At 41.4% G+C, this 12362-nt stretch overlaps 1 protein-coding gene across 4 annotated transcripts in view; it reads left to right on the top strand.

Annotated features, from left to right (window-relative positions):
• Nucleotides 1–12362, top strand: part of MTMR10 (myotubularin related protein 10) — a 59382-nt gene that overhangs the window by 38288 nt on the left and 8732 nt on the right. For all 4 annotated transcript variants that reach the window (XR_006818808.1, XM_046009754.1, XM_046009755.1 and 1 more), the window contains 4 exons: nt 6982–7112; nt 8354–8423; nt 9433–9503; nt 12010–12179. Coding sequence is in view for 3 of the 4 variants with exons in the window: in XM_046009754.1 (XP_045865710.1) it covers nt 6982–7112; nt 8354–8423; nt 9433–9503; nt 12010–12179 (442 nt within the window). In the remaining variant the exon portion in view is untranslated. The remainder of the gene's footprint in view (nt 1–6981; nt 7113–8353; nt 8424–9432; nt 9504–12009; nt 12180–12362) is intronic.

Below are 12362 nucleotides of genomic sequence, written 5' to 3'. Positions count from 1 at the left end.
TTTTTCCAGCTCTCCCACCCTTCATAAGTAAGAGTCTCTTTATTGTCTGAGCTCTCTCCACCCCTTTTTCCTTAGACTCATGAGCTCAGCCCTACTGGCCTTCTCTAGGTTTCTCCACAGCCGAGCTTGTGTCCACCAGAGGACCTTTGCCCTTGCTGTCCCTCTGCCTAGAGCACTTACCCACAGATGTTGCATGGCTTCTAGTCATTTGGGTTTTGGCTTCAGTATCATTTTCACAGAAAAGCCTTTCCAGCCACGTGACCTGAACTAGCTGTATTCATTCGGTGAAGCCACCATGGCCTTCACACCAGCCCGTTACTTGCTCATTTATCCTCCCATCACCAAGCATAGAAGCCCTGTGAGAGCAGAGGCCCCACTGGTCTCATTCGTCTGTCTCCAGCCCGTAGAGTAGTGCCTTAGCTCATAATAGGTCTTCAAAAAATATGTGTGGGGGGGTGAGTCAAGATGGCGGAGAAGTAGCAGCCTGAGACTACGTCAGGTAGCAGGAGATCAGCTCGATAGCTTATCTAAACATAGCAAACACCTACAAATCCAACGGGAGAGCAAAGAGAAGAAGAACAGCAACTCTAGAAACAGAAAATCAACCACTTTCTGAAAGGTAGGACTGGCGGAGAAGTGAATCTAAAACGACGGGAAGATAGACCGCGGGGGGAGGGGCCGGCTCCCGGCAAGCGGCGGAGGAACGGAGCACAAAATCAGGACTTTTAAAAGTCTGTTCCACTGAGGGACATTGCTCCAGGGGCTAAACCGGGGTGAAGCCCACGCGGGGCCAGCGTGGCCCCAGGCCCCGCAAGGTCACAGAAGGATCGGGGGTGTCGGAGTGTCGGAGAGCTCGCAGGTATTAGAACGGAGAAACCGGCTGCAAAGACATAGCCGAGGACTGAACTCTCAGCTCGGGGTTACCTTGAACTGGTCGCGGGCTGGGTGAGCTCGGAGCGCGGCTAGAGGCTGGGGATACGGGAGTGATTGGGTGCTGTCCTCTGGGGGCGCACTGAGGAGTGGGGCCCCAGGCTCTCGGCTCCTCCGGGCCGGAGACTGGGAGGCCGCCATTTTCATTCCCGTCCTCCGGAACTCTACGGAAAGCGTTCAGGGAACAGAAGCTCCCAAAAGCGAACCCGAGCCGATTACTTAGTCCGGCCGCCGGTAAGGGCGGTGCAATCCCGCCTCGGGCAAAGACACTTGAGAGTCACTACAACAGGCCCCTCCCCCAGAAGATCAACAAAATATCCAGCCAGGACGAAGTTCATCTATCAAGGAGAAAGCAGATTCAATTCCTAAGACAGCAGAGCAATTCCAGAGGAGGAGAAAGCAAAGCACGGAACTCATGGCTTTCTCCCCATGATTCTTTAGTCTTGCGGCTACTTCAATTTTTTTTTCTTTTTTCAATTTTTTATTTTTTTTTCTTTTTTCAATTTTTTTTTTCTTTTTTCTTTTTTCTTCTTCTGCTAAATTTTTTTAAAAACTTTTACCCTTTTCTTTTTTAACGTTTTTTGACTAGTTCATCTAAATATATATATTTTTTCTTTCTTTTTTATATTTTTTTATTTGTTTTCTTTTTTCTTTTTTTTTTTTTTTTTTCTTTTTTTTTCAGAACCTGTTTTTTATCCCCTTCCCCCCCCCCCACAATTTGGGGTCTCTTCTGATTTGGTTACAGCGCATTTTTCCGGGGTCTTTGCCACCCTATTAGTAGTTTATTTGCTCCTTCATATCCTCTTATCTGGACAAAATGACAAGGCGGAAAAAATCACCACAAACAAAAGAACAAGAGACAGTACCGAAGGCTAGGGACCTAATCAACACAGACATTGGTACTATGTCAGATCAAGAGTTCAGAATGACGATTCTGAACATTCTAGCCGGGCTCGAAAAAGGCATGGAAGATATTAGAGAAACCCTCTCTGGAGATATTAAAGCCCTTTCTGGAGAAATTAAAGAACTAAAGTCTAACCAAGTTGAAATCAAAAAAGCTATTAATGAGGTGCAATCAAAAATGGAGGCTCTCACTGCTAGGATCAATGAGGCAGAAGAAAGAATTAGTGATATAGAAGACCAAATGACAGAGAATAAGGAAGCCGAGCAAAAGAGGGACAAACAGCTACTGGACCATGAGGGGAGAATTCGAGAGATAAGTGACACCATAAGACGAAACAACATTAGAATAATTGGGATTCCAGAAGAAGAAGAAACAGAGAGGGGAGCAGAGGGTCTATTGGAGAGAATCATTGGAGAGAATTTCCCTAATATGGCAAAGGGAACAAGCATTAAAATCCAGGAGATGCAGAGAACCCCCCTCAAAGTCAACAAGAATAGGTCCACACCCCGTCACCTAATAGTAAAATTTACAAGTCTTAGTGACAAAGAGAAAATCCTGAAAGCAGCCCGAGAAAAGAAATCAGTAACATACAATGGTAAAAATATTAGATTGGCGGCAGACTTATCCACAGAGACCTGGCAGGCCAGAAAGAGCTGGCATGATATATTCAGAGCACTCAACGAGAAAAACATGCAGCCAAGAATACTCTATCCAGCTAGGCTATCATTGAAAATAGAAGGAGAGATCAAAAGCTTCCAGGACAAACAAAAACTGAAAGAATTTGCAAACACCAAACCAGCTCTACAGGAAATATTGAAAGGGGTCCTCTAAGCAAAGAGAGAGCCTAAAAGTAGTAGATCAGAAAGGTACAGAGACAATATACAGTAACAGTCACCTTACAGGCTAATAATGGCACTAAATTCATATCTCTCAATAGTTACCCTGAATGTTAATGGGCTAAATGCCCCAATCAAAAGACACAGGGTATCAGAATGGATAAAAAAACAAAACCCATCAGTATGTTGCCTACAAGAAACTCATTTTAGACGCGAAGACACCTCCAGATTTAAAGTGAGGGGGTGGAAAACAATTTACCATGCTAATGGGCATCAGAAGAAAGCTGGGGTGGCAATCCTTATATCAGATCAATTAGATTTTAAGCCAAAGACTATAATAAGAGATGAGGAAGGACACTATATCCTACTCAAAGGGTCTGTCCAACAAGAAGATCTAACAATTTTAAATATCTATGCCCCTAACGTGGGAGCAGCCAACTGTATCAACCAATTAATAACAAAATCAAAGAAACACATCAATAATAATACAATAATAGTAGGGGACTTGAACACTCCCCTCACTGAAATGGACAGATCATCCAAGCAAAAGATCAACAAGGAAATAAAGGCCTTAAATGACACACTGGACCAGATGGACATCACAGATATATTCAGAACATTTCATCCCAAAGCAACAGAATACACATTCTTCTCTAGTGCACATGGAACCTTCTCCAGAATAGATCACATCCTGGGTCACAAATCAGGTCTCAACCGGTATCAAAAGATTAGGATTATTCCCTGCATATTTTCAGACCACAATGCTCTGAAGCTAGAACTCAATCACAAGAGGAAAGCTGGAAAGAACCCAAATACATGGAGACTAAACAGCATCCTTCTAAAGAATGAATGGGTCAACCAGGAAATTAAAGAAGAATTGAAAAAATTCATGGAAACAAATGATAATGAAAACACAACAGTTCAAAATCTGTGGGACACAGCAAAGGCAGTCCTGAGAGGAAAATATATAGCGGTACAAGCCTTTCTCAAGAAACAAGAAAGGTCTCAAGTACACAACCTAACCCTACGCGTAAAGGAGCTGGAGAAAGAACAAGAAAGAAACCCTAAACCCAGCAGGAGAAGAGAAATCATAAAGATCAGAGCAGAAATCAATGAAATAGAAACCAAAAAAACAATAGAAAAAATCAATGAAACTAGGAGCTGGTTCTTTGAAAGAATCAATAGGATTGATAAACCCCTGGCCAGACTCATCAAAAAGAAAAGAGAAAGGACCCAAATCAATAAAATCATGAATGAAAGAGGAGAGATCACAACTAACACCAAAGAAATACAGACAATTATAAGAACATACTATGAGCAACTCTACGCCAACAAATTGGCCAATCTGGAAGAAATGGATGCATTCCTAGAGACATATAAACTACCACAACTGAACCAGGAAGAAATAGAAAACCTGAACAGGCCCATAACCAGTAAGGAGATTGAAACAGTCATCAAAAATCTCCAAACAAACAAAAGCCCAGGGCCAGACGGCTTCCCAGGGGAATTCTACCAAACATTTAAAGAAGAACTCATTCCTATTCTCCTGAAACTGTTCCAAAAAATAGAAAGGGAAGGAAAACTTCCAAACTCATTCTATGAGGCCAGCATCACCTTGATCCCAAAACCAGACAAGGATCCCACCAAAAAAGAGAACTACAGACCAATATCCTTGATGAACACAGATGCAAAAATTCTCGCCAAAATACTAGCCAATAGGATTCAACAGTACATTAAAAGGATTATTCAGCACGATCAAGTGGGATTTATTCCAGGGCTGCAGGGTTGGTTCAACATCCGCAAATCAATCAATGTGATAGAACACATTAATAAGAGAAAGAACAAGAACCATATGATACTCTCAATAGATGCTGAAAAAGCATTTGACAAAGTACAGCATCCCTTCCTGATCAAAACTCTTCAAAGTGTAGGGATAGAGGGCACATACCTCAATATTATCAAAGCCATCTATGAAAAACCCACCGCAAATATCATTCTCAATGGAGAAAAACTGAAAGCTTTTCCATTAAGGTCAGGAACACGGCAGGGATGTCCATTATCACCACTGCTATTCAACATAGTATTAGAAGTCCTAGCCTCAGCAATCAGACAACAAAAAGAAATTAAAGGCATCCAAATTGGTAAAGAAGAAGTCAAACTATCACTCTTCGCAGATGATATGATACTATATGTGGAAAACCCAAAAGACTCCACTCCAAAACTGCTAGAACTTGTACAGGAATTCAGTAAAGTGTCAGGATATAAAATCAATGCACAGAAATCAGTTGCATTTCTGTACACCAACAACAAGACAGAAGAAAGAGAAATTAAGGAGTCAATCCCATTCACAATTGTACCCAAAACTATAAGATACCTAGGAATAAACCTAACCAAAGAGACTAAGAATCTATACACAGAAAATTATAAAGTACTCATGAAAGAAATTGAGGAAGACACAAAAAAATGGAAAAATGTTCCATGCTCCTGGATTGGAAGAATAAATATTGTGAAAATGTCTATGCTACCTAAAGCAATCTACACATTTAATGCAATCCCTATCAAAATACCATCCATTTTTTTCAAAGAAATGGAACAAATAATCCTAAAATTTATATGGAACCAGAAAAGACCTCGAATAGCCAAAGGAATATTGAAGAACAAAGCCAAAGTTGGTGGCATCACAATTCCGGACTTCAAGCTCTATTACAAAGCTGTCATCATCAAGACAGCATGGTACTGGCACAAAAACAGACACATAGACCAGTGGAACAGAATAGAGAGCCCAGAAATCGACCCTCAACTCTATGGTCAACTAATCTTCGACAAAGCAGGAAAGAATGTCCAATGGAAAAAAGACAGCCTCTTCAATAAATGGTGCTGGGAAAATTGGACAGCCACATGCAGAAAAATGAAATTGGACCACTTCCTTACACCACACACGAAAATAGACTCCAAATGGATGAAGGACCTCAATGTGAGAAAGGAATCCATCAAAATCCTTGAGGAGAACGCAGGCAGCAACCTCTTCGACCTCAGCCGCAGCAACATCTTCCTAGGAACAACGACAAAGGCAAGGGAAGCAAGGGCGAAAATGAACTATTGGGATTTCATCAAGATCAAAAGCTTTTGCACAGCAAAGGAAACAGTTAACAAAACCAAAAGACAGCTGACAGAATGGGAGAAGATAGTTGCAAACGACATATCAGATAAAGGGCTAGTATCCAAAATCTATAAGGAACTTAGCAAACTCAACACCCAAAGAACAAACAATCCAATCAAGAAATGGGCAGAGGACATGAACAGACATTTCTGCAAAGAAGACATCCAGATGGCCAACAGACACATGAAAAAGTGCTCCACGTCACTCGGCATCAGGGAAATACAAATCAAAACCACAATGAGATATCACCTCACACCAGTCAGAATGGCTAAAATTAACAAGTCAGGAAATGACAGATGCTGGAGAGGATGTGGAGAAAGGGGAACCCTCCTCCACTGTTGGTAGGAATGCAAGCTGGTCCAACCACTCTGGAAAACAGCATGGAGGTTCCTCAAAATGTTGAAAATAGAACTACCCTATGACCCAGCAATTGCACTACTGGGTATTTACCCTAAAGATACAAACATAGTGATCCGAAGGGGCACGTGTACCCGAATGTTTATAGCAGCAATGTCTACAATAGCCAGACTATGGAAAGAACCTAGATGTCCATCAACAGATGAATGGATCAAGAAGATGTGGTATATATACACAATGGAATACTATGCAGCCATCAAAAGAAATGAAATCTTGCCATTTGCGACGACGTGGATGGAACTAGAGCGTATCATGCTTAGTGAAATAAGTCAATCGGAGAAAGACAACTATCATATGATCTCCCTGATATGAGGACATGGAGAAGCAACATGGGGGGGTAGGGGGATAGGAGAAGAATAAATGAAACAAGATGGGATTGGGAGGGAGACAAACCATAAATGACTCTTAATCTCACAAAACAAACTGGGGGTTGCTGGGGGGAGGTGGGATTGGGGGAGGGGGAGCGGGCTATGGACATTGGGGAGGGGAGGCGAACCATAAGAGACTATGGACTCTGAAAAACAACCTGAGGGTTTTGAAGGGTCAGGGGTGGGAGGATGGGGGAACAGGTGGTGGGTGATGGGGAGGGCACGTTTTGCATGGAGCACTGGGTGTTGTGCAAAAAGAATGAATACTGTTACGCTGAAAAAATAAATAAAAAGGGAAAAAAAAATTTAAAAAAAAAAAAATATGTGTGGCATGAATGAATGACTCAAGGATTTTGTCTTTATTAGGATTTGTAACGCAGTAACTAAAAGTCATCCACAGAGAAGTGATGTTTACAAATCAGATTTGGATAAGACCTTGCCCAATATCCAAGAAATACAGGCGGCTTTTGTGAAACTTAAGCAACTATGCGTTAATGGTAATTTCATTGTGTGTGTGTGTGTGTATGTGTGTGCATATATGTATATGTATCTATGTATATAATGAATGGGGGTTACAGCATTGCATGAGGTATGTCAGAAAAAGTTATAGTCCTTGAAAATACACAAATAGACATATTTAAGTTGAGGCTCATTGAAATATTTGTACAAATTATTATATGTGATAATATCAGAAGCTCTTGGAAAATGAGGTGTTTAAACTGCTTTTTGTTTTGGAGTAAAGAAATAAACCAATGAAATCACTTTCAAAGCATGAACTGTCATGGTAGAATCCTTTGGGAAAAGTGCCAAGGAGAACAGTGAGCTACCTTCCAGACAAACGTACTGAGATTTTAACGAGACAGTTACATTGTGAGATATGGAACTTGACATGGATTTCAGACAGAGCTGTGTTATAATCTCTGTGGCCTCGGAGTTCTAATCCTGTGTTTGATTAGGTGCTTCTCAGGTTGCTTTCAGTGTGTCCCAGGGTGGGGGTGACTCATATGAAAGCATCTTTGGTGTGAAGTGAGTCCTTCCTGAAGGGTGCCCAGAGAGGGCCCCTTGTTACCCAGGAGCCAGGAGAGGCAGCCACTGGGGCAGGTCTGCAACGATGAGGGGGCACTGGCCTAGAAGGAGAGCTGGCGGGGTGGGGGAGTGTTAAAAAAGTACAGTGACATGAATGATTTTGGGCTGTCTGATGGAATGTGACTAGAGCCTGGAGTTGGTGAGGTGAGAGACACCTGGAGACAGGCCGGGCAGGACTGGGGAGGGCATGCAAATCCTGCTGGGAAGGTGTCCTCGTTCCTGCCGTGGTCACAGATACTGTGTCCTGGAAGGCAGTGCGGGCGGCAGGGGAGGTGGAGAGAGGCAGGGAGGGCAGGGTTTGCCGGCAGGAAGCTGTGAGTGCGGGCTCCAGATTCCAAGCGGAGGCTCCCCAGGAAAGCGAGAACTTCTCACTGGCTCTTAGGAGGCAGAGGTGCTGAGACTCTCCAGAATTTCCCTGAAAGCCAGAATGAAGGAAACCAAGGCCCAGGGAATCCTTGTTTTGTTTTTTTATAGACTTGTAACATGTCTCTTCATGTCTATATTGTTAAATGAAAATGCATAATATTTTCTTAAAGCCAGCTTTTAAATATGAAAAACTGTGATGTGTATCACTTAATTCTGATACTGGTCACGTAAAGTTGTTTAAAATGCCTAAACATGCAAGTGTGTATAACTGCCATATTTATTGCAGAGCCTTTTGAAGAAACTGAAGAAAAATGGTTGTCTTCACTGGAAAATACTCGGTGGTTAGAATATGTAAGGTTTGTACAGCCACTTTCTTTTTTGGAACTTAACTTTTTTTATTTTGAAATAATTACAGACTCACAGGAGGTACAAAAATAGTGCAGTGCTCCATTTACTCCTCACCAGCTTCCCCCAGTGGTAACATCTTCCATACCTAGAATATGCTGTCAAAACCAAGTGGTATGGGGTGCCTGGGTGGCTCAGTGGGTTAAGCATCTGCCTTCTGCTCAGGTCATGACCTCAAGCTCCTGGGATTGAGTCCCGCATCAGGCTCCTTGCTCTGCAGGGATCCTGCTTCTCCTCCTTCCTGCTGCTCCCTCTGCTTGTGCACTCTCTCTCTGTCAAATAAATAAAATCTTTAAAACAAAACAAAACACACCTGAGTGGTACAATGTATAGGCCTTATTCAGATTTTACCCATTTATACGTGTTTCCATGCATGCTTGCGTGCGGCGGTCTGTGTATCTGTGCGCATATAGATCCTTGTAGCTGCTCTGTCACCACAGGGCCTCCGTGCTGCCCCTTCAGAGTTGCATCCCCACCCCTGTCCCGCAACCACTGATCTCTGTGTTTTGTGATTGTGATTTCAAGAATGTCATGTAAATTGGGGCGCCTGGATGGCTCAGTGGGTTAAGCCTCTGCCTTCCGCTTAGGTCATGATCTCAGGGTCCTGGGATCGAGCCCCGCATTGGACTTTCTGCTTGACAGAAAGCCTGCTTCCCCCTCTCTCTCTGCCTGCCCCTCTGCCTACTTGTGATCTCTCCCTCTCTGTCAAATAAATAAATAAAATCTTGAAAAAAAAAGTCATGTTTCAATCCCCTTTTTATAAAAGGGTTAATGAGTTTCCCTGATTAAAAAAATCAAGATACTCTGTTGAAGAATCACATAAATACTGATGAAATTCATAAAGGTTATTGAGAATACAGTATAGTAGAAGATTAGGTGTGTTTATTTCAAACACTTTTAAAGGAATATTTATAGTGGAAATCTGATTTTTTGACAGTATTTTTCCCTTTCTCTTTCTAGGGCATTCCTTAAACATTCAGCAGAACTCGTGTACATTCTAGAAAGCCAGCGTCTCTCTGTCATCCTACAAGGTAATTTGTTACCAGTGACACTGGTCACCATGCCAGGCAGCTCGGTGACTGTCCGCAGTCCATTCAGTCACATGACTCCTAGCCATCTCTTACTGTCCACAGTGCCACCAGACACTACAGCTTCTGCACCTCTGTGGTCTAGCTGTGGTCTAGTGCTGCAGACAGAGGAATAGAAGGGAGTCCACTTTTCTACCCTGTGTTAAACCTTCCTTCCTGTAGCATGAGAAATGTGGGTCACAGCTCCTGCTGGAGTCATACAAAGTGTTAATCTTGGCAGAGCGTCCTTTCTCTCTAATCTTATGACGTTTTGAATTCATACAGATTTCAGTTTAAATGCCTTTGGATCACACTGGATTGGACTCTAAAGAAAGAGTTGGGTATCAAAAAATTGAGTTGAATAGCCAATAATGTGAAGTTTGTCTGATGTTTAGGAGCAGTACAGTACAATATAAAAATATTTCAGTTAAGCAAAGGATAATTATATGTGAAATAACTTTACAGCTAAAAGAATTTCTAAGCTTACCAATGATAAAGTTTCATAAACCATGAGCTACCTTATTTTATGACATTCACATGCATAGTTTATGAATATGCTACGCTACTGAAGCTTACAAAAGTATTTTTACCAACTGTCGAATTTAACTGGCTTGAGCAAAGTAAAGATCTTTAAAACCTTTTGGGGGAGAAAAGAATAGTGATGCACTATTTCAAGTAATCCTTAACTCATGCAGTCAGAGTTATTTAATTCACAAATGCGTGGAGAACCCAGCAACCCCGTAATCTGTCCTCTGAGCCGGTTGATGTTCTTACCCTATTGCAAAATCCTACTTAGCGCATGTTTTGAAGCATTTGTTATAATACAAAAGGCTTAGAAGAGATACCGAGCCTGCATTCTGCTAACACTTTTTTTTTTTAGAACTTGTTTTTGAAATAGTTTATTATTCACTTAGTGTAAAATTCACCCATTCTGAGTGTGGAAATCAATATTTTCTAGTAAATATAGAGTACCTGTAGAGTTCAGAGTCCAGTGTTAGAAATTTTTTATCACACCAAAAAGATTCCTTGTATCCCAGCCCCAGACAACCACTAGTCTGCTTTCTGTTTCTGGAGATTTGCTCTATCTGCATGTGTCATGGAAACAGTCATACAATATGTGATCTGTTGCTTCTTGCTTCTTTCATTTAACATACATGTTTTTGAGGTTCATTCATGTAGCATGTATCAGCAGTTTGTTTCTTTTTATTTCTGAATAGTGTTCCTTTGTCAGTACCACATTTTATTTATATATTAGCTATTGATGGACATGGGTTTATTTCCATGTTGTGGCTCTTATGAATTATGCTGCTGTGAACATTTCTTTAAAAGTCTTCACGGGGGGCACCTGGGTGGCTCAGTGGGTTAAAGCCTCTGCCTTCAGCTCAGGTCATGATCCCAGGGTCCTGGGATCGAGCCCCGCATCCGGCTCTCTGCTCAGCGGGGAGCCTGCTTCTCCCTCTCTGCCTGCCTCTCCACCTACTTGTGATCTCTGTCTGTCAAATAAATAAATAAAATCTTTAAAAAAATAAATAAATAAAAGTCTTCACGGGGACATACTTGTTTTTTTCTTGTGGGTAGGTGCTTAGAAGCGGAATCACTCAATTCTAGGAGTTACCGTCCTTAAAGAATGACATTGGTTGTGGGATTTCATAGATTCCTCTTAAGAGGTTGAAGTATCTGTCTGTATTCCTCATTTGATGAGAGTTTTTATCGAGAATGAACTTTGAATTTTGATCACACAAATAATTTTTATGCATCTAATGAGATGATTATGTTATTTCTGTCATTGATTTTATTTATATGAAGTGTTACTTTGTTAGATGGATGTTAAACCAACCTTGCATTCCTGGAATAGATTCTTAAATTCATGAGATAATTTGACTTGCTCATATTTTATTAATGATTTTATAATCTAATTACAAGGGAAACTGGTAGACATTTTTTTCCCTGATTTCTTTGGCTGGCTTTGATATCAGGGTATTTACTGGCATTGTTGAGATGGATGCAAGCTAAAAAAGATGGGAGGGAAATGTTTGCCACCTTTTCAGGTGATGGACAGTCCCATCCATTCACTTCATTCACAAGTGAATGAAGGAAGTCCCCTTCATTCACTTCTGAGTCACCATATGGAGTTGCCAGTAGAAAGAGTATATTTAATGTTCTTAGGAAACAGAAGTAGAACAGACTCATGCAAGATTTCCACCACACATCACTGAAATGTAAAAAGTATGAGGACTGTGCTCTGTTTTCTGGAAAATATTCATGTATAAAAGACTATCTCCCATTAGACACTAATTGATCTGAAAGTCTGTAATGTTTTAGAGTTGCTGGAATCCATTGAACTTTCCTAACTTGGATTATTTTGAAGGCAGCCTGGGCAGAGAGTAATGTATTATCCACTTTAGTCTTTCTTCCCCTTCTCTCAGCGTTTTTCTAAGTAGTATTCATTTTCTTTCCATTTTCTTGACAGAGGAAGAGGGAAGAGACTTGAGCTGTATTGTAGCTTCTCTTGTTCAAGTGATGCTGGATCCCCATTTTAGGACAATTGTAGGATTCCAGAGTCTGATCCAGAAAGAGTGGGTCATGGCCGGATATCAGTTCCTAGACAGATGCAACCACTTAAAGAGATCCGAGAAAGAGGTAACAGAATCATAATGCTCCCTGGGAGGGAGTCTTTAAGTGTATACAAGATAAAATTCATGTCATCCTGTGAAGGGGTGTTCTGTCTGTAAAAAGATGAGGAGCCTTTTTAATGTTGCATTTGGTACCTCTTAGCTTCTTTGGTCTAAGACTGGTGATGGATTAGCATCCAAATTGATGCAC

The sequence above is a fragment of the Meles meles genome, chromosome 6 (genome assembly GCF_922984935.1).
Source record: "Meles meles chromosome 6, mMelMel3.1 paternal haplotype, whole genome shotgun sequence".
Taxonomy (NCBI): domain Eukaryota; kingdom Metazoa; phylum Chordata; class Mammalia; order Carnivora; family Mustelidae; genus Meles; species Meles meles.
This window is presented reverse-complemented; position numbering and strand designations above follow the sequence as displayed.